This window comes from Pseudochaenichthys georgianus, chromosome 8 (assembly GCF_902827115.2).
Source record: "Pseudochaenichthys georgianus chromosome 8, fPseGeo1.2, whole genome shotgun sequence".
NCBI lineage: Eukaryota > Metazoa > Chordata > Actinopteri > Perciformes > Channichthyidae > Pseudochaenichthys > Pseudochaenichthys georgianus.
The window spans coordinates 25,288,673-25,316,177 of record NC_047510.2 but is presented as its reverse complement, the minus strand read 5'-3'; the positions used below and the strand labels follow the sequence as shown (position 1 = coordinate 25,316,177).

The 27,505-nt window shown below is 42.3% G+C and overlaps 1 protein-coding gene across 5 annotated transcripts in view; it reads right to left on the bottom strand.

The window, feature by feature from the left end:
- Positions 1-23,101, bottom strand: part of tnrc6c1 (trinucleotide repeat containing adaptor 6C1) — a 45,564-nt gene extending 22,463 nt beyond the window's left edge. For 4 of the 5 annotated variants that reach the window (XM_034089775.2, XM_034089776.2, XM_034089777.2 and 1 more), the window contains exons 1-4: positions 23,030-23,101; positions 16,934-17,038; positions 16,165-16,186; positions 5,614-5,961 (exon numbers count right to left, since the gene is read on the bottom strand). In XM_034089775.2, the coding sequence (XP_033945666.1) occupies positions 5,614-5,961; positions 16,165-16,186; positions 16,934-16,996 (433 nt within the window). In that variant the 5' untranslated portion in view covers positions 16,997-17,038; positions 23,030-23,101. The remainder of the gene's footprint in view (positions 1-5,613; positions 5,962-16,164; positions 16,187-16,933; positions 17,039-23,029) is intronic. The other variant, XM_034089779.2, reaches the window with a different exon arrangement.
- Positions 23,102-27,505: the final 4,404 nt, after the last annotated feature.

Below are 27,505 nucleotides of genomic sequence, written 5' to 3'. Positions count from 1 at the left end.
TTGGGGGGGGGGTTAACAGCTGAACGATAAAGCCTGGAGACCTTCATTATGCACTCATGAGGCATGAAGTAAAACAAAACAAAAGGGGGACTCTTCAACCACCCCCCTTCCACCCTCACATCTTTCAACCTTTCACTAAATATTTTGCCAAGACCACTCCATCTGCAATTAGCACTGCCGCCCACAATGGGAAGCCTCTTGAATAGCTGCGGCAGGCAAAAGAGAGCAAGAGAACCCTCACAAAAGCCTGCTGCGCCCCCTCCGGTGCTGAAATTCTCACACACACACGTGCTTATGTATGAACAGACATATCACACACGATGACTAATGTCTTTTTTTGTATTTTAATTTTTGACAGCTGGTCCACAATGCTGCAATTATAAGCAGCAGCACAACACTTAGGGTGGAAATGTGCCGCTTCATGGGGGGGCTTTGTGTGCACAGGGCAAGGGCATGCATCATATGGATCTGAACACAGAGCACCATAAGGGAACGGTGATCTGGTCCACCACATGGCACTGGAGGAGCTACGGGGTAGCAAGAGGTTCCATAGAGAGACCACATAGGAAGACATTGATTGGAATAAATAGAAAGCATGGATGGAGGATGATATCTACTGCCGGGAGCTCAGCGAAGGAAAAGAAAACAGAGCAGCGGTCACTCGGATCAAGGCTGGTATTGTTTACAAATGATCCCACCTCCCACGCAACAACACAATAAGTCAATGTTTAGTAGAGAACAGAGTCCCTTTATTGCTGAGGTTCTGCCCCCTGTGCCTCTCCACTGCGAGGACCTAACATGCACCGAGGTCATGCCGTGCTTCTGCTTATGCGTTAACGTACACACAACGTAAACACTGCATCTACTGTGTGGATGGCAAACATTAAACACTATGCTCACACAACTTTCTCACACACACACACACACACACACATGTGCTACCACTGTGTTTAATAGTCACATTTGCCACATCCCAATTGTTTTTGATTTGGTGCTTTAAGAATTAGATTTTTACTTGCTTATTTTATGTGTTACTTTTATTACAGTAAACTGAATATTGCTTTTTATTGCTTGGCGAGATGCAACAGTAAACAGTAAAGAATAAATATATTTATAACTAGTTTAGCTAGTTCCAGAGTAGATAAACTAGCCAAGTGTGTTAGGTCTAACTCTTAGTGTATTTTGCTCGGCTCAACGATCCGTCACAGCGGCGGAGATGTTATCATGCAGAGCTGCGTGTTTTCCGTCAGCAGCAGCTGATCTGATCTCTCTCTCGCGTCCGGTTAGACTTCACTCGCGTCTATGTCCAAATCTATCAGATCTAGCTAGTTCTAGTTAATGATATGACTGCCTGCTTTTCAAAGGACCTAAACAATAAGCGTTGCTTGACAACATAATGTTTTTATGAGCAGTCAAAATCCCATGCTCATAAAATGTTCATATTTTCTTCTCTTCATTACCTTCGCCCCAAAATAAATACATATACCAATTTTAGGAAAAGTAAGGAAGTTTGAGCAGTGTGGGTTTTATATGAACAGAGTTACACATATTTCAAAACGAGAAGTGTAATAACTGCAGTTGGCCTCCCTGTCAGAATGACAAAGCTCCTCAGTGAAGCACAAGCCCATGTTTCACTACATTGTAAGTACAACTTATTAAAAAGATCAGTCCAATGCAACTTGTCGTCTTAGTGTTATTGCATGATGTTAAAATTGGTTTGCCATGAATTTAGTGATGGATTGTAAACATTTGAAATGTAGCATTTAAAGGTGGGGTAGGTAAGTTTGAGAAACCGGCTCGAGATACACTTTTTGTTATATTCCATGGAATGCTCTTAACATCCCGATAGCAATGAATATCTGAAGTGCTTTGACAACAAATCCATAAATAAATGTCATCTGTAGAAGCCGTAATACTGTAAAAAGTACAACCTACCTGGCCTACCTGCCTGTCAGCCTCCCATCGGGGCACAAACTTATCTCGTGCCCTCATTGGTCATGTGCGCGTTTGTGTGTGTTGGAGGAGGGGCTCTGTAAGGAAGTGGCAGATTTTCTCTGGTTGTGTATTTTCAAATTCTAGCGATCTCGAGCCGGTTTCTCAAACTTACCTACCCCACCTTTAAGTGTTTCTCAGTTACAATGTTGTTGTTTTAATAAATCAGACACTGAAGGTGCAGCGCTGTACTGTACCTCTTTATATAGGCTTTTTTTCCTTAACAAATTGTTTTTGCGCTGATCAAGGGGGTACTTGGCTGAATTTTTTTTTCAAAGGGGGTAAATGATTGAAAAAAGTTTGAGAACCACTGCTCTAAAGGATAAACCGGGTCAAGGGCTTTCTCCAGCATGCCAGTCTTAAAATAGCTTGCTCTCTCACACCTCCTACATGGAAGGGCCCTGGGACACGGGTTGTTAGCCAAGCAAAAGGCAACATTGGAAGCCAAGGCTATAATAAAGGGAAGATTGACAGAGTTACATATAGTATGTGCAGCCTGACTAATCCCAGCTGCCCCTGGGGCCATCGAGGGTATGTGTGCGCTGCGGTGTTGGTATAGCGGAGGTGGAGGAGGTGAACGCATGTCCACCGGAGAACAACGAGCGGGGCACATAGCAAGAGGAAAGTTAGACAGAAGAAAGAGTGAACGCTGAACATGTGTGGTTAACAGAGAGCTGGTGTTTAATCACATCGCAAGACGTCCCAGTCCTCTTTGAGGGGATTCCCAAGGCTCTTTTACAGCGTCATCAGCAGACTTAAAGAGCACATCGAGTCTAGCATACGTTATTCGCACATTAGCTGAACTGTTATTGTTGGTGTCAGCCTCTGTTGAGCCAGTACAATACCTAATGGTACAAACAAACTTGATGTTGCTTCATGGGCTTTAACTAGGGCTTAAGACAAAATGCAAAAGGGAGAGGCATCACATCCTAAGTGCTACAGGCGACACAGTTTAGGACTACAAGCCGGTTTGTTTAGTTACAAGTCAGACTAAAATAAGATTGCATCATGGCCACACAAAGACTCAATGGGAATGATCGTTATCTTAATTAAAAAAGTATTCCAGTGTCGGACATACAGTATGGCCAACAGTAGATGGTGGCAGGCGTGCCCACAGTTTGGAGACGCAGACAGAAGGTACTGCACAGAACAAACGCAATGCACTGCTGTGGCAGCAAGTACACGCATTTTAGCCATCTAAGAAAGAACATCTAAAAAAACAAAACAGGTTTAAGTGCATGATACTCTATATTTATAATATTTTCACTGCTTTATCTGTAGCGTCTTAGCTATACCCACTTAGGTTAATTAGAATTCACCAAAGTCACATAATAACACAAACAAACCAAATGATGCTGCAGTATACACCCATGTTCTGTGAGGAAAAAATACTGAGTTTTATTTCTAATCGAGCCTGGAGCTAACTGCTGCAGTTCCCTGTCAGAGACATGACTGTATTGCTGTCTCATGGCAAGGCAGAGCGGTGAACATATTCTAAATATAGCGAACTCGTAAACTGATATCATTCTTTTTGGTGGCCTCTTGTTTCGGTGGCTAAAATAGGTTTTGCTCACAGCCCCGTCCACAAGTAGCACATTGCTTTGTTCACGTGTGGTAAGGAGGGCAGGCTGGCTGTAAATTAACTGTAGGTAATACACTTACTATAAATGAGTTCCTAATACTCCCCCACTTCAAAACATCTAAACTATCGAATGTTGATTATTAACAAGCTTGTCGCTGTTTTAAAGTTGAGAGATACTATATATTTTTTAAACAGAGCAGAGACACATAAAGCTAAGACTGCATAGGAAAAGATTGTTTGTGTTTACATGCATGCAGCATGTGTATATTTGTCGACACACAGACCGTGTTTATCAGCTCTACTTTTCAAGAGAGCCAACATATGACCGAGTAATAAAAGATGGGGAGAGGCGAAGTGGAGTCAGCGGAAGGAGAGAAGAGGGAGAGGGAATGAATGCAGCTAGTGTACTTCTACTGTTAGTTCTTTGCCAGAAATTAAAGTAGGGAGGGGGACCATCACTCTGTTAGCAGATAAGGCTCTAGGGACAGTGATGAAGTTGAGTTAACCTGTGGTGTGCTGAATGCAAGTTCACGTACCACAAACTAAACGTGACGTTTTTCAAATGCGACTTTAGATAGTCGAAGAGACACGAAACAAATCTTAAAGTGAGACAGAGTAGAGCGTCATGCTCACGTGCAAAACTTCTCTGTGCACCAGTTCTGCATGCAGTCTGTGCAGAGGAATATGAATACACCTCCCGCTGGACTCCTATCTGTCTATCAGTCTGGAATGTCCTCATGTCTATTTGTCCCAATGCAATTCGTCAGTTCAAAGACGTAAAGAGAGCAAAAGCAGAGCCGAACGGGCCTGCCAGAGAGGGCGGAGAGAAGCAGCAGCTTTTACCGTAAGCCATGAGTCACTTCAGCCCACAGTACTGGACCTCTGCCATTTATTTCTTTTCTCTTTCTCTTTCTCTCTCTTTCTCTCTTTCTCTCTTTCTCTCTTTCTCTCTTTCTCTCCCTCTCTCCCTCTCTCTCCCTCTCTCCCTCTCTCCCTCTCTCTCCCTCTCTCTCCTCTCTCTCCCCCTCTCTCTCCTTCTCACTCAGTCTTTCTATCAGTGCCAGGGCAGGCCTACTAAGGCACCCGGCCATAAAGCTCCTCCTCCAAATACAGGAAATACTGTAGGGCTGGTCATCAACTCTCAACGATGAGTGGGAGGAGGAGGAAGAGGAGGAGAAAGAAAGGCGAAGGGGGTAAACATCTCATCACCATGGAGATATAGCTGGATAAAACAGCATCAGATGGGTTGGATGATAGTCAGACACTTGTGATAAATGTTTTTCTTCCCAGACAATGGAAAGTGCCATCATTATCTTCAAGTAGCACGTGATGCTTTCTTCAGAAAAGAATAGACCTTTATCACTTGGAAACAAATAAAGACGTAATGTGTTACTGTGAGACGAAGAGATATACACACACATGCATACATAGCCATCTGTGTTTACTCTCCATCCTCTACCATCCATCCCCATTTACAATTCCCAGCCAGGCAAAGGAGAGTGAAAATAAACAGCAGCACCTGCCATCCCACGGGTCCCACGTACACTGCGCTGTTACAATCACAGCACCACATGAAAAGTAGATAAAGCCACTGTCATTCAAGAGTGCCAACGCCAGAATATGCACAACACCACTCCTACGCAGAGCTGATAAGATTCAAACAACTGCCAGGTTGTGTTGGAAATAAGAACGGCAACATCATGTGTACAAAGACCCCCTATGTGAAGCTTTTGTTATCGGGCTGTGCACAAGGGTTAATTAAAGCGTGTAGTGTGAGGAAACACACCTAATAAAAATAGTCTGGTCTGTCCAGTTTACAACTACCCTGTTTGATACTTGATTCCACTCACCTCTCTTACCCCAAATAAATATACAGAAAGTGACTCACTGCCACCTTTAAATCTCCTACTTCTACCGCCACTACTACCTGTAAAGAAACCCTTTTGCAATACACAATAATTGCATTTCCTTACAAAACCTTTTGCAGAAGGAGAGGAGTTAGAGATAGCGACTCGCCAACAGATAGTGTCTCGGCTGACCTGTAGGCAGGCTGGACGTGGAGGAAGAGGAGCAGGAGGGAGAGGAGTGTGTGGCTACTGCTGCTGCGGGTTCAGTAGTGGCGGGACGTCCCGTCGTGGTGAGGGGCAGAGTCCCGGAGGGTAGAGGCTGGCCCCTCTTCAACAGCTGCTTGTGCTCCTGCTGGCGGAAGCGGGGGGGCACCTCTCGTGGCGGGTAGCGCTGCTGTGGCAGAGTCTGCTGTGCTGTCTGCGGCTGACCTCCAGAAGGGGCGCGCTTGCCATTGCCACTGCTTGGGGGCACAGACGGGGCGGCACTGGGGTTGACGGGGGGAAGAGGAGGGGTGGGGTCGAGCTTGGCAGATTCTGGCACTGTGGAGGTGGGAGGGGGTGGAGGGGGACAGGTAACAAGAGAGCAGAAATGCAGGGATGAGGGAGGTAAAGGAACATTAGGATAAGCAGATTTTGTTGAGCGCAATTTAGAGCCAAAACAATTACTGACTGATTAGGAAATACAAACTCTGTTATTAGGATTTTTTATTTCATTCGTCATTATATTTGTAAGAAACAACCAAAAACTGTGGATTACTGTTAGTTGCTGCCCTAGCGAGTACAACAAATAACAATAATCAGTATAACTTCAGGGAAGCTGCCTTGGCTGAGCATTTTCTACACTGTTTCTTCTCAGAGCAATGGTCACTCTTGGATGAGGTCCATCATTTTAAATTGAGAAAGGCAAATGAGGAGAAATACAGCAGAGCCTTGATGCTAGGCAGCGGTCAGTAAAAACACATGGCTGCCTTTTGGAGAACCGAAGAACTGTATAATAAAGTTTCAGGCTTTAAGGATGCCAAGACACACAACCGCCACGGTGCCAAGTCACAGATTAGAAGTGATGAGGAGGTCAAGTGCCACATAATGGCCTTAGATCTGCCTGCTGCATTATCCTGGGCCATTGTCTTCCGTCAGGACAGTACTGTTAAGAGTGCTCAGCCCCATCAGCGTGAGCTCCTCATGGTTTGCGGCAGGTTATGGCCCCCGAAATGATCACCGCTCAGTGCTCTACCAAAGCTGTTAGATATTAACTGCTTGTGTGGCTCCTGAAGAAAAGTGCTCATGTCCTACTAGCTTTAGTTACAGATGAGACAGATGAGACGCACGCACACGCATGCACGTACGCACACATAGACAAATATTCCTGAACCTGTAATTACTAATTTGTGTGGCCACTTGGGGATAGCTAAAACAAGTTGAGAAGATTAACATATTGAAGTTGCTTGCAAACAAATACCTAATTCCATCCAGCAGTTACAAAGAAACATTAAAGCTCATTTTGAGTCGTGTTTCTGGACACCTGCCGGATGTAGGTCCAATATTCGCTCTCTTTTTGGTGAAAGATTCTGAGGGAAACATCTGGATCTTTTAACTGCTAACTATGTTTACAATCTTTTTGCTGAAACAGCTGCCTGACGCCAACCTCAATGGTATAAGAGTGTTTGGACTGAACCAAAATAATTGGACAGCTAATCATAGGCTGAATCCAGCTATAAGGCTCCATAATGCTGCAGAGCGTCAGATTCAGGTGATAATTATCAGTAGGTAGATGCCTTTCCCGCATTTTGCATAATCATTTAATAAATGTAAAAATGTACTGTCAATGTGCACTGTTAACAAGATATGTCACCTAATTTCTCTTTTTTTAAATGCCAAAAAAAGAAACCAAAGCTGTTAATTGTAAAGTCCTCAGCAGGCTAATATACTGTAGCTTAATGGGGAAGTGAAAGGTTAAAAGGTCACGGCTAAGTCAATCAGGATGATCAGGGTCAGTGAGCCGCTGCTTGGTGAGATGCATCATGGGAGACAAAGCACCCTGGATAATCGCCTCAGTACATTTCATTACATAATAAAACAAGCTGTTAAACTAGAATGTAAACAGGATGCAAGAAACCTACACTTACTTCACAACAACAAACATCAGCCGATCTGACATAATGTTCACTCAGCCAGAATGCTATTTCAGTTCCTGCTGGTAATAAAATACAGGAGGGAGTAGAAATATATTTTTTAAAAAAACCTTGTTGAGGCAGCAACCAAAAATAAAATAAAAATCTCCGTGTGGCCGACGTGAGTTATAAAGAGCAGTGTTTTGCCATTGGCTTCCGTCCCGAGTGTGTGCAGCGAAGCAATGAATAACCCGCACACATGCGGCCAGCCGACACACAAAAACAAAGAGTTATGTAATGCTGAGGCCCACACTGAGGGGAGAGGATGTCGTGGATCCACTCGGTCTTGTAAATACTGACAGACATGTTTGCTCACCTAAAGCAACCATTTACCCTGATTTCCTCTTTTCCTGTGTATGTTTATATCTGTCATGCATGTGCAGGCACTGGGGGTTTCCTCTGTCATTTTTGCAGCCTGCACTGAAGCCCCTCTGTAGGCTAAAGGCACCGTCTGCATGGTGTGATCCAGTTTCACCCGCATCTGTCTGTGTCTCCCTCTCCCTGCAGCTCAGGAATCAGAGGTGGGGGGGGGGGCTCGAGAGCTGGAGCTCGCCTCTCATCGGATTGCTCTACATCTGCTCCATTTCCTCTCTGTTGTTGTGCTACATCCCTCCCCACCTCCCTCTCCCTTTCTCCTTCTTTCACTGTAGTACTGCTATTATCCTTTTTGTTGTTATTACTCTATTAGGTGTGGCAGAAAATTCCACGGCCAATTCTCTTTGCTGATTTTAAGGTGCGATTTCCTCCAAAGATATGTGAATGTCGCAATGTATAATAATAGTTATGCAGGCGATCGTTATACAGTTGGGACTCTCTGATGTGTGACGTCGATTCTTCTGGAAGCTGGGGGAAGGGGGAAGCTTGCTAGATGCTCCGTTAGCCAATCAGAGGGGGGAGACGAGAAGTAAGAGGGAGGGAGAGCGAAAACCAGAGCTGACGTACAGGAGGAAAGGAAGGAGGTCGAGCAAGGAGACTAGTGTTGAAGAGAATGGTGTGTGTGTGTAAGACAGTCTCACTGCCTGAAACCAGCTCGGCTCTAAATCCGCTTACAATTACAACACTTCTTGCCGATAGTTCGCCACTACTATAAGAAGTGTCCTGCATATTTAACAACATCTAAGTACCTCATTCATTAAAGCAAAATGTCCTAATAATTGCATTATGGTTATATGAAAGCCAAAGATTGAGTCTAACAAACAAATAGATATAAACCTCAGACATCTACACGGTGTGGCTTACAGTATTAAGCAATTCACTTTGTAGAAAAAAGTGAACAAAAATGAAAAGAGATCAGAGTCCCTTGCTCTGACAGTCTATTTGCAAAAACACAGTCCTCAGCTGTGCGAGGGCATCGGAGAATTCCCAGTTCATCAAAGATGCACATCAAACTGGGCCTTGGGGCTATGTGCGCTACACGCAGAGGAAGACATCCCATTTTCGACTTTCAAAGGAGTCTTAATTTTCTGAGAGAAAAGCTGATAGCAAGCTTGTTTGACTGTCTATGACCTAGAGGTTTTTTTTTTTTGGGGGGGGGGGGGTGAGTCTGTCTGGGAAGATATCAGCGCTTTGAATGTAGTTGGAATAAAAAAGGAGAGGGTGGAGAGCTCTACTTCTGTCTCCCACTCTGATGAAAGAAGAAAAACAAGACACATGACCTTGTAGATAAAACATTCTTGTGTTCACGTGTTTTCTGAGTGGAGGTCCATAGACAACATCTGTTCAGTACTAGGGATGGGAATTTGAAAGCAAATGTATATTCGAATATTCCGCCCCCAAAAAAAGGTTAACCGATTAACCGAAATGTACATATCCTATAAAAATAATAAAAAAAGATTTAATTTTGAAAGATAAATAAATACACAAATAAGTATAGAAACCAAGTCGAATTTGTCAAATGTATTGAACTGGTGATCACAGTTTGAACAGTTGACAGCTATAGGCCTACAGCTTTCATGCTAAAACATAACTTGTTTTTTTAAATTAAAGAGGGATCATAGACGAACAACATAACGGGTTAGGGTAACGTAACCCTATTACAACAGAGATCAACAACCTATAACAGGGCCTATGCACAGAATGTAGCTATCCAATACTCATTCTTGTTTAAGAATATGAGCATGTCTACTCAGGGGAGAGGCGGGTGCGGAGGCAATTCACAATCAGGCCAGCGGTAGAGAAGACCCTCTCAGCTGGAATTTGGGCATAAGATGAGGTTTGAGTCTGCGTGATCTGCGTGTAGGGAGGGGCAGCAGCCATGTCATTGGCTAGAACTAGCTAGATCTGATGGATTTGGACATAAACGCGAGTGAAGTATAACCGGACGCGAGAGAGAGATCAGCACCTGCAGCTCTGCCTGCTGTGAGGGACCGGTGAGCGGAGCAAAACACACCTTTAGACTCAACATTGAACAATGAATTATTCCATTTGATAATATGTAATCAACTTAGGCACCCCTTCCAAAAAAAACAAAAAAATATTCATAACTCATTTTCGAATATTCGATTAATTGTTCCCATCCCTATTCAGTACCCCATGAAAAGCTAACATTTTCAAATGAAGAGAAGCCAATACAATTCCATTTAAAGTACCTGTCATACTTAGTTTAGTTAGAGGCTTTTCAAATTTAAATGTTCAAATTTTAGAACTGTTAAAAAAGGTCTTCTTTATTTTAATTAATTATTTTGTGTGTTTTGTATTTCTTCTCAATGTATTGTGTTTTCTCTGTTTGATCCTGTAAAGCACTTTGAATTGCATTAATGTATGAATTGTGCTATACAAATAAATTGCCTTGCCTTGCCTAGCCTAGAGGCCTTATGTTGACCTGCTGTAAAATAATTAGAGCAACAATATCACAGTCCGTACTTACAGGAGGCATTTCACTGGGAAAGTAATAATTGCTAAAGGCACAACTTCAAATGTGGACCCGAGTTAAAGCACTTGGACGACTTGGATCACTTTTCCGATTGCAATACAATTAGTGCACGTCTACCTAGAGCTTTAATAATAGCACCCTGCTGACCTGCTTTCCATTCATCAAAGTGGATCGCCTTGCTCTTAGGTGAAGTATAAACAGATACGCTTTTGCAAAACTTGAGTTTGTTAGTGATTATAAGCTTTCCATAGCTAAGCTTTTAATCAGCTACATTACAGCCTGAAGGAAGCTCTTACAAACTACCCAAAGTTCATTTGGTTCCTCTACACCGGCATGTTGATGCTTGATGTCCATTAGGAGGCATGGCTCTACTTCAACTGGCATTGGTTGAAATAAAATGGGTCTTTAGTTAACTAGAACAGAAGCTTTAACACAACTTCTATACAAACGGTTCAACATTGCAAAGTTATACAAAGATAAGGGGGTGCAGACATGTTTTTCTTGAGTGAAAACGTGACTAAAGCCTTTTCATCCATGTGTATCCAAGTTTGACAAATTCCCTTTGATACATGCTTTCTCTTTAGCACACTGTATGTCAAGTGTATCTTATATCTGCTGTTGCTGCCAAAGCGTTATAGTACACTACTGTAATTGAAGCGAAAAGGGAAACATGGAAATGACTAGATCCTTATCAGAAGTCTATTAAAGAGGAGGCAGCGAAAAGAGTATCAACGAATCGAGAGCGAGGAAGGGAGGCATGTCTTTAGGGTTTTCTCCATCTCTTTCCTCCTGGGGGCTTTAAAGTGTGAGCAGCGAGCCTCACAAGAGAGAAGATTACAGCGTTTAATTAGATGTGAATGAATATGACACTGTAGTTAAGAGGGAAAATCCTCCCTTGCTGCATCACATTCAACACAGACACAATCCTCTTTAAGAGCATTTGATGTCTGAGAGCACAGAGTGACACACACAAGGCAATATACTGTAGGTCAGAGCATTAATCAAATAGTAACTAGATATCCCAACGGTGCAACATACTTGAACAACTAAGTGGTAAAGTATACTGTAAGCATCTTAGGTTTCCCTCCCCAGCAACAATCACTTGGCTTTTAAAAGGGTATTTCTCACCAAAGCTATTCTCAACATGCAGAAGAGCCACATGACCGATTAGAGGGTGGTATGCATGCTGCTCTCAGAAGACAGGTGAGAGACGGACAGACAGACAGCTTCCCTGGATTCACTACTGTCACGTCCGTGGCCTTTTGTGCTAGCAGCTGCAGGCAGACCAGATTCCACTGCCTGTTATGATTTCGAGGAAGTGATGTGTGGAAGAGAAAGAAGAAAGAGAGTGGAACGTCCTGTCCTCCTGACCTGGGCAGCAGCCCCTGGGCCAAAACAATTCCAAGGAAAATAACTGAGACTGCAATATAAGCTTCTTACAGAAATACATTTTTTATCAGAGAGGAATATCAGCCCTGCAGTTCACCTGGTAGACCGGTGACCCGCGGGCTGAGGCCTTAACACAGAGGCAGGGGTTTGAGTCTGACCTGCAGCCCTTTGCTGCATCCCCTCGCTCACTCTTTCCTGACTGTTTCTAGTCATCCGCTGTACTTTCAAATAAGGGCACAACGTTACTAGGTTGTGGGTATTTGGATATCGTATGTGGCACAAGTGTTATATTTGCCCGTTTTAAACGTTGCGTAACTTTAAAACTATTTGATTTTTCAACTTACCCTCCACACTTATCCACACGACTGATGAGTATTCATTAGAAATCTCATTGCAGAAGTGTGAAAGCACCAATAGTCAACCCTACAATAACAATATAGATGTATTTGGTACAAAAATATTAGATTTTCTTTATCAAGTAAGCAAATATCTTTGAACCTGCTTATACATTAGGCGATGCAAAATCATCAACCAAGTATTTCTAGAGATTTTATGTATACAGAACACAGACTTGCCTTTTGCAACCTAATTTCTATCTGCCATAAGCAGTAAATAATGTCTTTACATCACACATTTCTTTACAGCCAGCTTCAGAACTTATAACGTTTTAATTCACAACTTCCCACACCACTTAACGTGATATAAACACACACATTTCTGACCCACTAACCTCCATGTTTTGATAAAGAGAAATTAGATTGCCCATTGTTCAGAGGAACCACACTACACAATATGTGTAACCCCTCAGATTACAGCGTAGCCTGAAAAGACATGTAATGACGATAAGCTCATTATGCACAATGTATAGTGTAACACCCCACAACAGCAGAATACAGATGTCACATGGCATCGCATGGCAGGGACAGAAACACAATAGCCAATTAACCCCTAGACATTAACTCTACTACAGCTTGTTGACGCCAGAGGACCTCCGCCGTGGGACGAAATGATCGGGCCAGTAATAGTTACACTAATGTGGTTCTTTCTGAGTGCTGGTCATTTATCTCTTGCCTGGTACACAAACAGATCGAGGCTTGGCTCTGCTTTGACATTGACCAATAATGTGATACTAGCCTTAAGTTACATGCAACTTTTAACATGTTTCTGCAATAATGTACACAACATTTTATGAAGAATTGGCATTTAAGTGACGCTTCTACATATGTACTTTGGTTCAAATTAAATGTTGCCAGACGTAATATGCCTCGTGCGTTTATTCCTCTGCTATGGTGTCACAAAAAAACCTCTCATGCTGCTGCTTCATTTCATTTTATGAATAGTGATCAACATAAAGAAATAGGATGGAAAAAAATTATCTTTTACATACATTGTTTTGGGGGTGATGGTTACATGTACCTAGAGGTCACTATGTTTCACTCAATTCTAATAAAAAACAAAACAGAGTAGGACACAAGCTCAACACACTTAGCGTTTGAACACACATCCTGATACTCCTGTCTGTTTTAAAAAATGCTTTCATATTCTGTGCAATAATCCAAACTCAACTATTTAGTCTGTCTAATATATTTAGTTTGCTCTCAACTAAGAAAGCTGAAGTCACCAGAGTCTGCTTGGAGGCCGACTGAGACCCAAACAAACTGCACTATCCAGGCAAACGCAGCAGGTTTGGTGTCTAAACACCCATATAGATATTTTAGGATTTAGAGTAGAGCTTAAACGTTTTGAGAGAAAATGTATTGCCAGCTATTCTGATAAATGGATTAATCATCAGAGTAACATTTCATGCGGAAAACGTCATAAAAAGCAGTTTACTGCGTTTTAAACTTTCAAATGTGCTGCTTTTTCTCATTGTTTTCTGCTATTTAAAAATCAAAAGATTAGTTGCTTGAAAAACTATTAATAAATATGATAGTTGACAGCGCTAATCTGAAGGTCAAAGTGCTACACATGGTAATAAAATCCATAACATAACAAGTGAGAGGAAGAAAATCTTGGTAGAATTTCCGATTAGCAATGTTAAACTATAAGAGTAAAACCATATGTGTGTGTTTGCACGAGCACGCAATGTACATATGCTGCTGGTGTTTGCCGGTCATATAAGGGGACTGCTAGAATGAGTGTGTGTGTGTGTGGTTGTATGAAGAGTGAGCCAGAAGGAGTGAGCCAGAAGAAGTATCCTACAAAAGGGCCCCCTTAGCTGTGCCGGCAAACAGGAAACTGCCGTGCATTCTCACAGTTTCTCCTGGCTCCGTCTGTTTCTTTTGCTCTCATGCCGTATTCTAGCCCTTTTAAAATCGACCAAAGGCACTGTGTTTAAGCAGCGAATGTAAACACAACAACGTATCTCATCTCGTTTCTTACAGCCCACCCTATTCTGCTCACTTCTCCCTCCTGTTGGTCCCAGAGTGGGCCTCTCTGCTAGACTAGACAGGAGGTGGTGTAGTGTTACTATGGTGCTTCTGCAGATCTCCTGTGTATGGATGCCGGTTTATTCAGCCTACACACTAGCCATGTTCTCCTAATTAGTTCCCAGTGTACCCTTCATTAGTGTCGGATACAATCTGCCTCTCTTTGTGGATTAGGGACTCATTATGACCAAAATTAGAATTGTTCTGGTAAATAAGCTATTCTACAGTATGCAGGTCTATAGAAATACTTTTTAAAATGTCTTTGATTTGAACTATTGATTTCTTTTGCATCTTTAAATCGAGTCGTATCTGTGGTAAAACAATATTTTCTTTAAATATAATTAACACATTTATAAGTAGAAACAATCCTTTGCTTAATCCTCAAGTAGCACAAATGTATTAAGTTAAAGAAAAGTCCTACAGAAAATGAACCAAAGATCATGTCCTTGAGGCGTCTGGGCCTAATGGACCACACTGAAATGCACACTATGCTAAAAAAGTCAAACGTCACATTTAAGGGGTTGAAGATCACAGTAAAAATAATGGCATGGCATGTTGCCTTTAAGAGCAGCAGCCGAGAAAATAATTGTGCAAATCACAGCCGAGTTTAAAGAAAGGGAGGAAAGCCTGGTATATGTAGGTCAATTTGTGGATGCTGTGGAACAACACAAAGTAAACAAGAGACAAAGAGAATGCTAACACAGCCAACCCAGATTACATTCATGAGTGCAGCCAACTGTGAGGGGCTGAAAGTGACTCACAGAAGAGTAAGGCGGGGGGGACCTCTGTGACATTACTACCTAATTAACTCATCCTTCAGGGAGAGCAAAGGAGGTCAAGGCATTGACCATTGAGGGTACAGAGTTCAAAGTTGTGTGAACCCATAAGAGCAGCAAGTAGTCCTTTCGACTGATCTTTCCACATGTGGCCTCCCCACTCGCACAAACACATGTGTCTGAACACAGCTCTGGGCACACTCACGCTGTTATTAGGTGTCCATTCTCATGCTGCCATTAAGGCCACGCTGCCAAAGTCTGCCAGAAGTCCTAATCAGATTTTCCCCTGCTCGTCCCCAGCAAGACATTAAGTCCCTCTCCCATCTGCCGGCTCATCCCGACCTGCAGATCTGCTCCTGGACTCACTGACTGTCCAACATGTCTACCCGCCTCTCTCAGGTTATTAGGAGCACTGTCTTGTGGAGACAAAGTGCAGAGTGGCTCTGCAGCTGCCACAAAGTCAGTTCAGAACCGGCAAAGCTAAGCACTCTCTTCCCTTCAGAAGTCACCTTTCAGTCAACTGTGTTGTGCCCTTTCTTTCACGTTTGTTTTGTAGTTCTTTTTACTGTTTTTCTTCTTCGTCTGCCTCTCTCCTCACCTCTACCCTCCAAAACGCGCCCGAGGAGCCCACAGGGAGCCTGAGCAGCATCTGTACCATCCCCATACTCCTTATTAGTCTTGTACGGGCACCTGGCCTCCATTTCGGTTCAGGTAGTATAGACCACCTGGCGGCTGTCAATGTTTTAGAGGTTTTATTATAATAAAAGCTAATGATTCATTTCCAAACTGCACAGAATTCAACAAAGAGGACATTAAGAATCTGTGGCTATAAGGAAATCCTGCAGGGGAGTTTTTTTTTTAACCTAATTAAGATGATACTCAATAAACACAGTTAGGAAACATTGTATCCAAAACTAATTGATTCATAGCAGACAAACCATGCAAAATGTGTTTCTGCCTGAATTTAACAACCGTGTGAAACCTCATACAGATCCAGCACAATGTAACAAAAGCAAATAAACATACTACTTAAATACATCATTTACATTGGAGGTAGCTATTTAATATGCGCGACTGAATACACATGTTTAATGCACACAACTCACCTTTGGTTCTCTGTTCTGTGGCCTGAAAAAAGACAAAACAATTATTAGTAAAAGAAACAAGTCTCTGAATAAATAAGATTAAAACAATAAGCATCTTTAATTAAAAACTGTGGGTCTAAATGTGTGCCATCAACATGTTGGTTGCCTTGGCTGGCTCTCCAGCTGAACTACAGTGCTGGAGCAGCTAGCCGGGGCAGTTGGAACAAAATGTTCAGGAGCTGTTTTTGCTCATCTATTGAAATGCTAAAAGGGTCATGTTCACTCCTGGGACGGGGTGAGCGGGTTCATTGGTCTTGTGGCTGGAGAAGGAGTTGGATAGCTAACAAGAACGCTCCTCTCATACATGTGGAAACAGACAAACATACTTTCACCGGCACTGACAAAAAGGGACTAGGATACATGAAATGCATTACTGGGAACAGCAGGCAAACACTGAAAACAGATGACCCACTGAAGGAAAAAGTGAAGGGGAGGGGAGAGGCGGGGGGCTGCAGGGTGAAAACAAAGATTCAACAACTAAAGGAAGTTCTGGCTAATGCTTCCTGTGGAAACACACACGACGAAATGCATGTGATCCATGTGCTGTTGAGGAAATAATACCTTAACCCTACTGTTACAATTGGAAGTACAGTAAAAGAACGTTGTGCAATTACTTTGGCAGTATTTCTTTGCATTGCTTGGAGGTGTTGGCCAAGCAGCATGACCCAGTATCTTATCATTTAGGTTTTGATTCACCCAAATGATTTGAATTAAAAGCGTACAATCTTACCTTTTTCTGAGCAGCTTCTTTCTTTTTCTTCTCTTCTTGCTTTTTCTTTTTCTTATCTTCCATCAAATGGTTCTCTTCTCGTGTTTGTTTTGCTTCTTGTCACAGCTTAAATACAAAGAAACAGAGAGAGAATTTGAATATGTTCACAAACTCAGGAGAGAGAAGCTTTTCCTCGGTAGGAACGTCATTTCTTTACAATTTGGGAGATGCAATGAGACATTTTTGCTCTCAAAGGTGAAATCAGTCGTTTCAATGTGGGCTGTTGTAACACACAGGATCACGTGCAAAATTGTAAAAATCACCAGACTGAAGAATGCGGGATTTGTTTTGCACTTTGCAAACCGTGCACGTGTGTGTGAGTGTTTTGGTTTGGCGGTCTTTTGGTTTGGCTCTGGAAACCATTAGGGAGTCTACTACTATAGTGGGGGTCAATGAGATGAAGCCCCTGTTCTAAAGTCTAAACACCAGCCAGGGCACCCGATGCCAACACAACTCATATATATGTAGGGCACAGAAAAACAATACATGACTTCATGACTGTAAACGCCTTTTCTATACGCTGTCCAGAGAAGTGTTAAAAACCAAAACTCCCTCTCGCTGAACACCACCTGACAGCGCACTGTAACCCTAAGTGCATCCTGCCGAGAGCTTTATCTATTCTAACCCTCTGCACAGAAAAACAAATAAATAACAGCTGAACAGTGGGTGTTTTAAGGACTGAAAGAAGAGGAACATGTCTAGAAATATTCCTCACACTTTAAATGTGAAATTAAAACCATCAGCCTTTTCTCCTGCCATGCCTCTGCTGCTGCAGGCGAGAGCGGTGAGGGCCATTGCCAGGCAACAAGCGATCCCGAGGCCCAGGTGAGCAGTCAGGTGGAGACGGACAGCGACTGAAAGCACTGCGCTGAAATCAGTTTGATTGTACAGGTTCGATAATGGAGTCAGGAATGCGAGAAGATGAACTTGAGCAAGATAAGCTAACGTACGAATCTGAGTTTAAGGTTAATCGATGTAGTCAGGGCTTGGAGCATGTCACGAAAGAGATGGGTCTGGATTGATCATCTCAGTGACAAAGTGTAGATGATACTTGATATGTTGGGAATATCTAGTAGGCTTAACTTGTTTAAAAGATGTCAGCACTTCCTGTACCACGGGCCGATGTAGTAAGACGCTTAGCCGTGTTAGTGGGGAAATTCCTACAAAATGTCAAGGTCCTCCTCATAATAAAGATTATAAAATACCTCACTGTTTTTTTCAATTTGGATGAATATTTTTGAATGGTGTGAAAAGGTTGAGGCTGTTCCTGGTTTCAACATGAGTCAGTGCAGTGAAGTTTCCTCAGTCCTATTAAATGTCAGTTAATAGCAACATTTACGTATTGTAGATCTTATTACATTGATATTTATAATTGTAATCGCTAATGGCTAATCTGCCAATTAAGTCACAACATTTGCAAGTGAACTGAAGGTATTACATAATGGGAGATCAACAAAATTACCATTTATTTCAATATGGTATAACTTTACTCTGGACTGTGTGTTTTTTTCCTTCCAATCTGATCTTGCCGTTTGTGCAACAAAGCTTAGTGAAAAGCATCCGCCACCACCATCGCCCAGAGGCCATGGTCACCCTGAGCTCAGACTGAGCGACGAGGAAACGGGTAACAAAGGAGTACAACAGGGAAGCCTCTCGCTAACTGTCAAGATCAGACCCCACAATATTCATTCATCCGTTTTGATGAATATTTTTTTCATTTTAAAACTGCTCTCATTTGTGGATAGATTGTTTCACAGACAATTTTAGGGAAACCAAACCAGTACATTCCAATTGCATTATGTTACATTGGAGGGATGCTCCAATCGCCAATTTTGGGGCCGATCGCTGGAATCAGTATCGGTCGATACCGATCACCGATCCGATCGAGTGGGCGGGGTCTATGGGGATCTTCCATTTAAAGTGATGTTTAAAACTGAGGGGCTCATTCACCGTCTCTTCCACAAACAGCATAATTATTACATTCAAATGAAGACATTATTCAAGTTTATATTAACTTTGGTCTCTCTCTCTGAACTTGTTTTGCCGTGCACAGAGAAAGTGTCATGTATTTTACGTCATTATTTTACGTCATCATTTTACGTCATGCGATCGGCTCTCGCGATCGGCATTTTTAGAGAGCACCGATTGATCGGCAGAGAGTGAGTATTGGCCGATATCGATCGGCGGCCGATCGATCGGAGCATCCCTATTACATTGTTAATCAAATGTATTCACATCATTTAAATGACCAAACAGCACTGTGCAAATTACACTCTAAAAGAAAGACAAACAACTAAATAAATAAGTAGCAATACATGTTTTAATATATTGGTCAACATAGATGTAATTAAATGAAAAAAACACCAACCATGGTTGTTCTGAATGAACTGTTCATCAAACAGAATTCAGTAAATACTTGCAATCTACCAGGGATAGTTGATCCAAATAAAAATGAGATAACTAGTTATTTCAGGCTAGTTTACACAGTACTGACACACAAATAGAAATGTCCCATCAGTAAGTCCACTGTTCAAAAATAGCTATGTATTGGCCTTTTAGACTACATCACTCCTGGCTAGCTCAGCACATGATGTCATAGTTAGCAGGATCTGCATTCAGCTCTTCCTGAAGCACTCCAGGCCTGATGGGTTTAAGAGCAGCAATAAAAAGACGTTGCATGATTAATGGAGCGTCTTCATAACTTCACAGTAGTCCAGATGTGTGAATGAGATTAAGTTGAAGCTGGAATTCCCTTGAACACAAAAACACGCCGCGTACACACACCTGTCTACCAATTCCCATCATAAACACTTATTTTTAACCTCATGAGGCTGAATATGGAACCTGCTGGTGCAGCTGCCAGGCTAAATATAGCTGGTGCTGCTCCTTTCAAAGGCATCACCGGGGCTTGTGTCATGTAGGATCATAGGATAAGAAAGATGCTCCAGTTAATGTGAGCTGCTGTCACCCTCCGACCCGGGTGAGGGCAGAGCGAAGCGACAAAATGATTTCAGTTAGGAAACATTGGGTCCCTGAGCAGGACAGAGAGAGGGTCTATCCATGAGATGCAAGTCATTTCCAAACATCTGCCTGGCTCGGACAGATGTGTGTCCCCTTAACTGTGGAGGCTGATGGGGCAAGAGGGGAGAATGCAGAGACGGTACCTGCCTATATGGACGCTGCAGTAATTCTGGATATATGAGGGTACTATGTGAATATGCTTGAATTTTAAGCTCTATTTAAAAAAAGAATACAGACTTGAAAATAAAGCCCATTCCATGCATCCTTTTATCAACCGTGGATGGGAAATGTTAATAATTGTTATAACAGAACGTCCTTTCTATAAAGTAATAAACTCACACATAGGCGATGCAGATTACAATGAATGTTTACTCGTAATAGCAGGCTGAGCAGCCGTTTATAGAGGGGAAGCACAGCTCGTGTGGATATGAAGGACGTAGGTCAATGAGCTCAGCTCTGTTGTGGAATTACAGCCTCCTGTCAGAACAACAGGATTAGAGCTTGGTGTCCCTCTTAAAACCAGACACTCTGCTGACAAAGGAAGGCAAAAGGAGAGTCCAAGGACAGCCGAATAAAAGCAATTATAAATTCTTCTGAAAAATGATGTGGAGTTGGATAGGATGGAGAATTGATGTATTGCAGGTGAATTTTTGGACATGTAAATGTTGAATGCCCCACATTTGAGCTAAGAAGATAAAGGGGCTACAATTGCTGGGGATGGTTTGTGTATATGTATGAGAGATGGGGGAAGGGGTGCTAGACGGCAGTCGCTGGGCACAGAGCCAGGAATGCCATCGCTGCAAGCCAAACAAGAGCACGGCGAGCCCTTGGGAGAACGCTCGCTAGCAACCAGCAGCTGCCGCTACAGCTATGGCAGAATGTGCAGCTCCCTCTGCTTTTCTGCGCAACCGCACAACAAGACTCTGAAAAATATCCGTTATGCCACAGTGTTCAACGGTGCATAACCTCAAACGCACCACGAAAGCAAAACAAAAAACATAACGAAAAGCTAAAAGGCAAATTAGCCAGTAGTACTATCTTTCAAATCGTCGTGTGAAGGTTTAAAAACTGCTGGGTAAGCACTCACAAAGTCCTTGTAGTCTGCAAAGAGGATTGCGCTCTCTAAAGTACTTGAAGCTATTCTCAGTGTGGTCATGTTAATGCTTTCTGACCTGAGCTAACGACAAGGAAGAGAGAGACTTATGCTGCACTCCTGGCACCCTCGACAGGCCCTAAAATAACTCCTGTGGACACACTCCAAAAGCATGGCCTACAGTCCCAATGGCAGTGGTCTACTGCAAAATTAAAAGGGAAGTCTTTCAGGAACCTGTTGACAACTCTCTTGTCCAGGAGATAAAATAATGTCCCTACCGAATGTCTTTTTAGCCTCCTGTAGCCTCCTCACTGTATGTATACATTTCAAATAAAATAATCAAGCCTCTGTGCGGAGTAATAGCTGCAGTGAGAACAAGCGTATACTGCAGGTTTTAATTTTTGTAAAGTAGCACCAAAAAATGATAGGGGCAACTTCCTAACCAGCATAAAAATAAAAAAACACAGGATGGATGACACGAGCATTTGATCAAACTTACTTTTTTTTTCTTTTAACTTCAAGACAGAAATAAATGTATTGGGAGGCAATACACTGCTTTTAAAAGAATGCAAGCTCATCATTTCCACTGAGGACTCCAGCTAAGCATCCGATCACGGACACCAAACAACTCGCCAGATCAAATGACACAATCTGGCAAAGTGCCACGCAGCTCTCTCCAGCGCTGTAAAAAGCCAACGAGAGTTTTGAACTCAAAGTGAGGCTATGACCTAAGCCTTATAGTAATCACCGTATTTAGTGGCCTGTTTTGTTATTAAGCCCCCGTTGGCGCCTCTCTGTGAATACACACTGCCTCTTTCAGAGGCTTGGGTGCTGACTGGGGCCCCTGACCCGGCAGGGACAGAAAAGACCCCCACCCTCTTACTGCCACCTCTCTTCATCCCTTGCCAGGCTCAGACCCAAATGAGGGACTACAACACATTAGTAAAACCAGCGGGCCACAAAGCTTACGTCAGCCTGCCCTCTACATGCATCAGGGTGCTGGTATTCCCAGTCTGTACACACACTGCTTCCTCCTCAAGGAGTGTGTGCCACTGCAGGAGCTTTAGAGCAGGAGGCGGGCAACTCTGTTTTGTCTCTATGGGGAAGGGAATACAGGAAGCAATCTTAGAAACATCATATCTCACTCTTCAATGCTCACACTGTAGACTTAAGGGGTTTCTAATACAGTTTATAAATTAGTAGGCTGTCCTGCCCTGCAACAATCTCAACAACTATACCATTGTCAAGGCAAGAATTAAACGGCAGTGGTTTCTAAACTCAGCATTTGTATTTTCTGCATAAAAAGTAGCCACTCCATATTTATTGTAAAGTGAAGGCTAACAAACTACTAGCTTAGCAATGATTACATCATGTATGAGAATGCATGGGAAAGAGATATTCTTAGTATATTAAACTGAAATGCAAACCCAGTGTGGACATGAGAAAAGTAGGTAAACTCAGCATGCTTTTGCTAATACGTTTACTGCCTGTCAGGTGATGCATGTTAGATCCAGGTTCTGCAGCACGGAGCATGTTTAGTGAGAATGAGCTACAACAAATACCCATGTCAACTGTACTCCTACACAGCAGTGCAACAGCAAGCGTTCAGCCAATGTCTGCCAGGCTGCAAGCAATAACACAGGGTGCCCTTGAATCACTACAGCTGTGAAGCCACTGTGCTAGTTAGCCCAACTAGTAAAAGAAAAACCCTACAACTCCCGTGCTAAGGTCAGTAACCCATGCAATGACTAAAAATAAGAACTGCGATAAGGAGAACTCGCAGCGAAGAAAACATTGATGTCAAAGTGGGCTGAGCTGTACAAATATTTTCATTCCCTTTCCAAGCTGCCGTATTCAACTTCAAAATCCCGCATATTTCCGAAAGTGCAAAGCGACAAGCTGCAAATTGTGTCGTGCTAAGAGCCCAAAGGGGATTAATCTACCTTGAAGCGTTCAGGAGGTTCTCGTTGGCGGCGGAGCCTCTGCAGCCATTTTGTAGTAACTGACCGGAGCAAGAAGAGACGGTTGAATCGGTGGTAACGGGGGGAGGGGGGAGGAGCTTCACCTTGCCACGTGACCTTCAATAACAAAACAAACTGGTCCCACTTCACCGATGCTCCGCCCCACGGCGTTTCCATGACAACTGCAGCCCCTCCATCACTCCCCTCATTTTTTCTTCTCCAGTTTGCAGATGTGTGGCTTTAGGATGTATAGTTGAAGAAGTGTACCTTAAACTACGTGTTAAAAATGAATTGTCCTATGAGGATGAATATCAGATCATTCAGCCTGCAGTTTTTGCAACATGGAGTTATGTTTTACTCCAATAGAGGGCACAGTTTCCACTATAAACTGTGCTGCTGTTGTGGTGTCAGTTTTTGTATGACACATTACTGTATGTGTCAGCTTGGTGTCAAATCAGTGGTAAGAGGTAATGAAGTCAAGAAGGCTACTTACATTAACTTTCATTTGATAGAAACTCCACATTTCAGAGGAACATATTGAACTTTTTTTAAAGGACGTACACTTTATTTGGTTATTTCTAACATCACATTTTACTTGCCTGAGTAAATCTACTTTTTCAAAATAAAATAATAATATTAACATTTACCTTCCACTGAATCCTGCCTGTCATTTATATATTTGTGCTATGTTATGTTTTGCTATGTTGATGCAATGTGAGAGCACCATGAGCCGTGTCACTAGCGGGTTGTAAAGACCTCTGTAACAATGTTGAGACTATGTATTCTCTCATCTCGCTTAATCTTTTTAGGGTCATCCTTGGCTGGAGGGTATCCCAGTCCGGGGCAGCGTAGACACCTTATATGTCAACATAGCCTACATCACAAGGCTTAGGCACAGTGTGCATCGCACATATATCTTTGTAATACAGTGAGGAATAGAGCAATGGGGGTTGATGGTTGTGTTTTTTAGTGCCTTGTCATGTTTACTGATTATGTATATTTAAAATGTGTCAACAGGTAAAACAAAGATATATTGGAAAGTCAGTATCCATCAAGTTCAGAATTGTTTTAATACGCTAATGATAAACCCATACAATCAATTTCCCAAGTCAATATTTTGGTCCCTTTGGAAAGAGGAATTCCCTCCGCACATGGCTGACTGGAAACCTTATCTCCACCATCGAACTGAGGACAAATAAATAGGATTGAAGTGCATGCTGGGGCAACATGTCATCACTCAATGAGCCAGATCTGGAGCTCAATAAATACCCTCATTAGCAGACATGGATGTGTCCACTGTAAATTAGACTCCAGTGACATCTGATAGGGAAATGATTCTGGAAACACCAAATGGTGAACACCCACAAGAAATGACTATGAATCTGATTACAGAGCAGGGTGATCACCACCGTGTGCTCGCAATTACACAACCATCTGCACTGGGTGTTGCGGGCATATGGATTATAGTGTCACCCACATCTGGATAATCAAGGGGATATACATTACACTGGCGGTGGCAAAACACAATTATTCATTCTACAAGATGATGGAGTGCACGGGGAGTGTGTGTGTGGAGAGGAGGGGAGGGGAGGGGAGGCACTAATCACACATTGTGGTGATGAATCTTCTGTGTGTCAAAGCAGTAGATAGATTACCTGGATCCTTTTTTGATTGTTTCGTGTGTGTGTGTGTGTGTGTGTGTGTGTGTGTGTGTGTGTGTGTGTGTGTGTGTGTGTGTGTGTGTGTGTGTGTGTGTGTGTGTGTGTGTGTGTGTGTGTGTGTGTGTGTGTGTGTGTGTGTGTGTGTGCGCGTGTGTGTTAAGCACTTGCATTTCTTTTTCATTTTAGCTGAGGTTGTTGCAATTTTCAAGGGTAATTTGGAAAGTATTGCTGCTATAAAGTTCCATGGTTTTTGGGGCCTTTCTGTAAAGTCAGTTGTTGTCTGATTCAATCTACCTCATATTGATATTGCCTCTTTACATTATGTTGCTGCTGATGCTGTTAAACTGAGATTGCCATGTTACTGTACACTGAATACAGATTACTATCCTGGTTGTTAAAGTGAAGTGGACTGTGACCGCTGTAGTCAAGGTATATCATTTAATGTGAAGGAGAAGAGATTAAAGAAAACTGGTCCAAAGGTAGTTCTCTTCTTCATTGTTTCTCTATGAAAATGTATTTTGTCCCTGACAATATAAAATCTTAGAAAGAAAGGAGTTCATTGTTTGCAGCTACAATGTAGGTGCAGTTGAAGGCAACTTAGTTCAAACTGTATTTAATTTGCATTGTCATTCAATCAATGTACACTTGTTTCCTTGTTAACCAATTTAACGCCAAAGAAAAACAACTCCTGTAAATGCATTTGCTTCTCCTAGCATTATGTCTAATTAATTGTTTTAATTTGTCCACCCTCATTTACTTAAAATTGATATCATGAATTAATTCACACAACTTCTTATCTTATCTTACATCTGTAACACTCCTGACATCGTTTTTGTGGGTGAATGCCAAATAGATGTTTGGAACATGGATGAAGTACCAGTCCTTGGCAGCAAATGTCATGGAGGTAGGATGTGAATGTAGATTGTAGATTATACCTATACTGATATTGATAAGGCAACTGTGGAAATGTTCACAAACTGCCTGACTTTATTAAAAAGTTTACAAAAAAGAAAAAAGAGCAACACAGTTTTTTTTACCCCTGAGTGAAGAGAAGTAAATCTGACCTTGACCTTGTCTCCACTGTGGACATTAGCGCATTGATCCGTGCACGCAACCAGTCGATGTGAATTGGAGGAATTCAATTATGACCCTGTCCAGCTGACCTGTCTGGCAGAGGTTAAAGTTCAATGCTCAGATTGTTACCGTATCCACTCGATCCTGTGAGAAATGCAGGTGGGGCAATCAAAGTGACATTTAAAACTGAGGCGGAGGAGAAATCAGGTCTGTGAGATCCCCCAGGAGCAGAGAGGCGTTTATATTGATTGAGTTAAAGGTATTACTCGGGTTGGAAACACAACTTATGTCATGCACACATGCTGCCTCAATAGGCTGACTTTTAACAGTTACGTAACATAAGATATACATAATTTGCTTATTTAATGCATAAAATATCCATGCTAAATGTTAAGCGTGAGGTTATTGTACTGTAGTTAAATTGTTCCATTTCCCAGTAAACACTTCAAAGCTTGTAGTGTATCTGGTACTCCACAACATTTATTTTAAAAATATACCTACAGTAGGCAGGGGTTAATTTCTCAGAATAAGTAGGAAAAGGAAGATGTTTGTGTTCGGAAGAGAAATTGAGGAAAGTAAAGAATGAAGTGAGAATGTATCTTTTTCACACAGGAAATCACACAGGAAAGGCTCTAACCATAAATGCACTTAATACATTAGTTATAATAATACTATAAATAATCAACAATTCACAGTTAGCAGTGGTTCCATAAAACCTTATTCAGACAAATCTCTCTCTTTCAGCATCTTCTGTCATGGATGTTTACACTAAGATTGTGTACACTATGTCTGAGTGATACATCATCATGCTTCACTCCATAGATGATAGAAACAGAGATAATTGATGGTGCGATCAGCTGTGAGCTGCGTGGGTGGGCATCAGCCCCCCATACAGACTGTGTTGCATATGCAGAGCGGCACTCAGCGCTAATCAGATGTATTGTATGCATAAACATAACCGTGTGCCTTTATAGATTCAAACCATTTGATTCACAAGGAAGCTTAAGTTGTCTTATGTATACTCAGTAAAGCACACACAGATAAATAAAAAGCACATCCCTCCCACAGAGAAGACAACAGGAGAAACAGTTTCCATGCTATGAAAACTTGTCAGTTTGTCATCCTTCAAAGTCAGCAAAGACGACACCTGCCAAGGTCACGCCGCTGTTTGAGGCGGGGGTGGAGAATGGTGCATGTGCCAGGGCGCTAAAAGTGTCACCCCACCAACAGATGATTGTTCCTATTTTCATTTGAGATGAGATTAAAGTCCTTGGGGGCAGAGATATCAATCTGTTGTAACATAATGAGTCTTTTCTAGTGTGCAAATAGACACTTGGGCCAACAACGGCCAGGGTCGATATTTTCCTGCCACTCATGATTATATGCACAGAGAGCACAAAGTAACAACGGGAGACAGAGAAGCAGTATTTTACAACTCAAAAACAAGCATGTGATTGTAAAACATATATTTAAGATCATTCAAATTAACAACAGCATCACACAGAATCTCTGTGAGTAGATCGATACACAGTAAGGAAATAATGCTGTAAACACTGCATAACTTAGTGCTATTGGAAGCACAGAAGTGTTGGATGGAATAATACTGATGCCACACACACAAAACACACACACACCCACCCCCCCTCTTCTCCCCACTGCATCCATGTGTCAAAGTGATGAATGTCTCTTTCCTGCGAGTGACCTCCAAGGTCAGTGCTAGTGG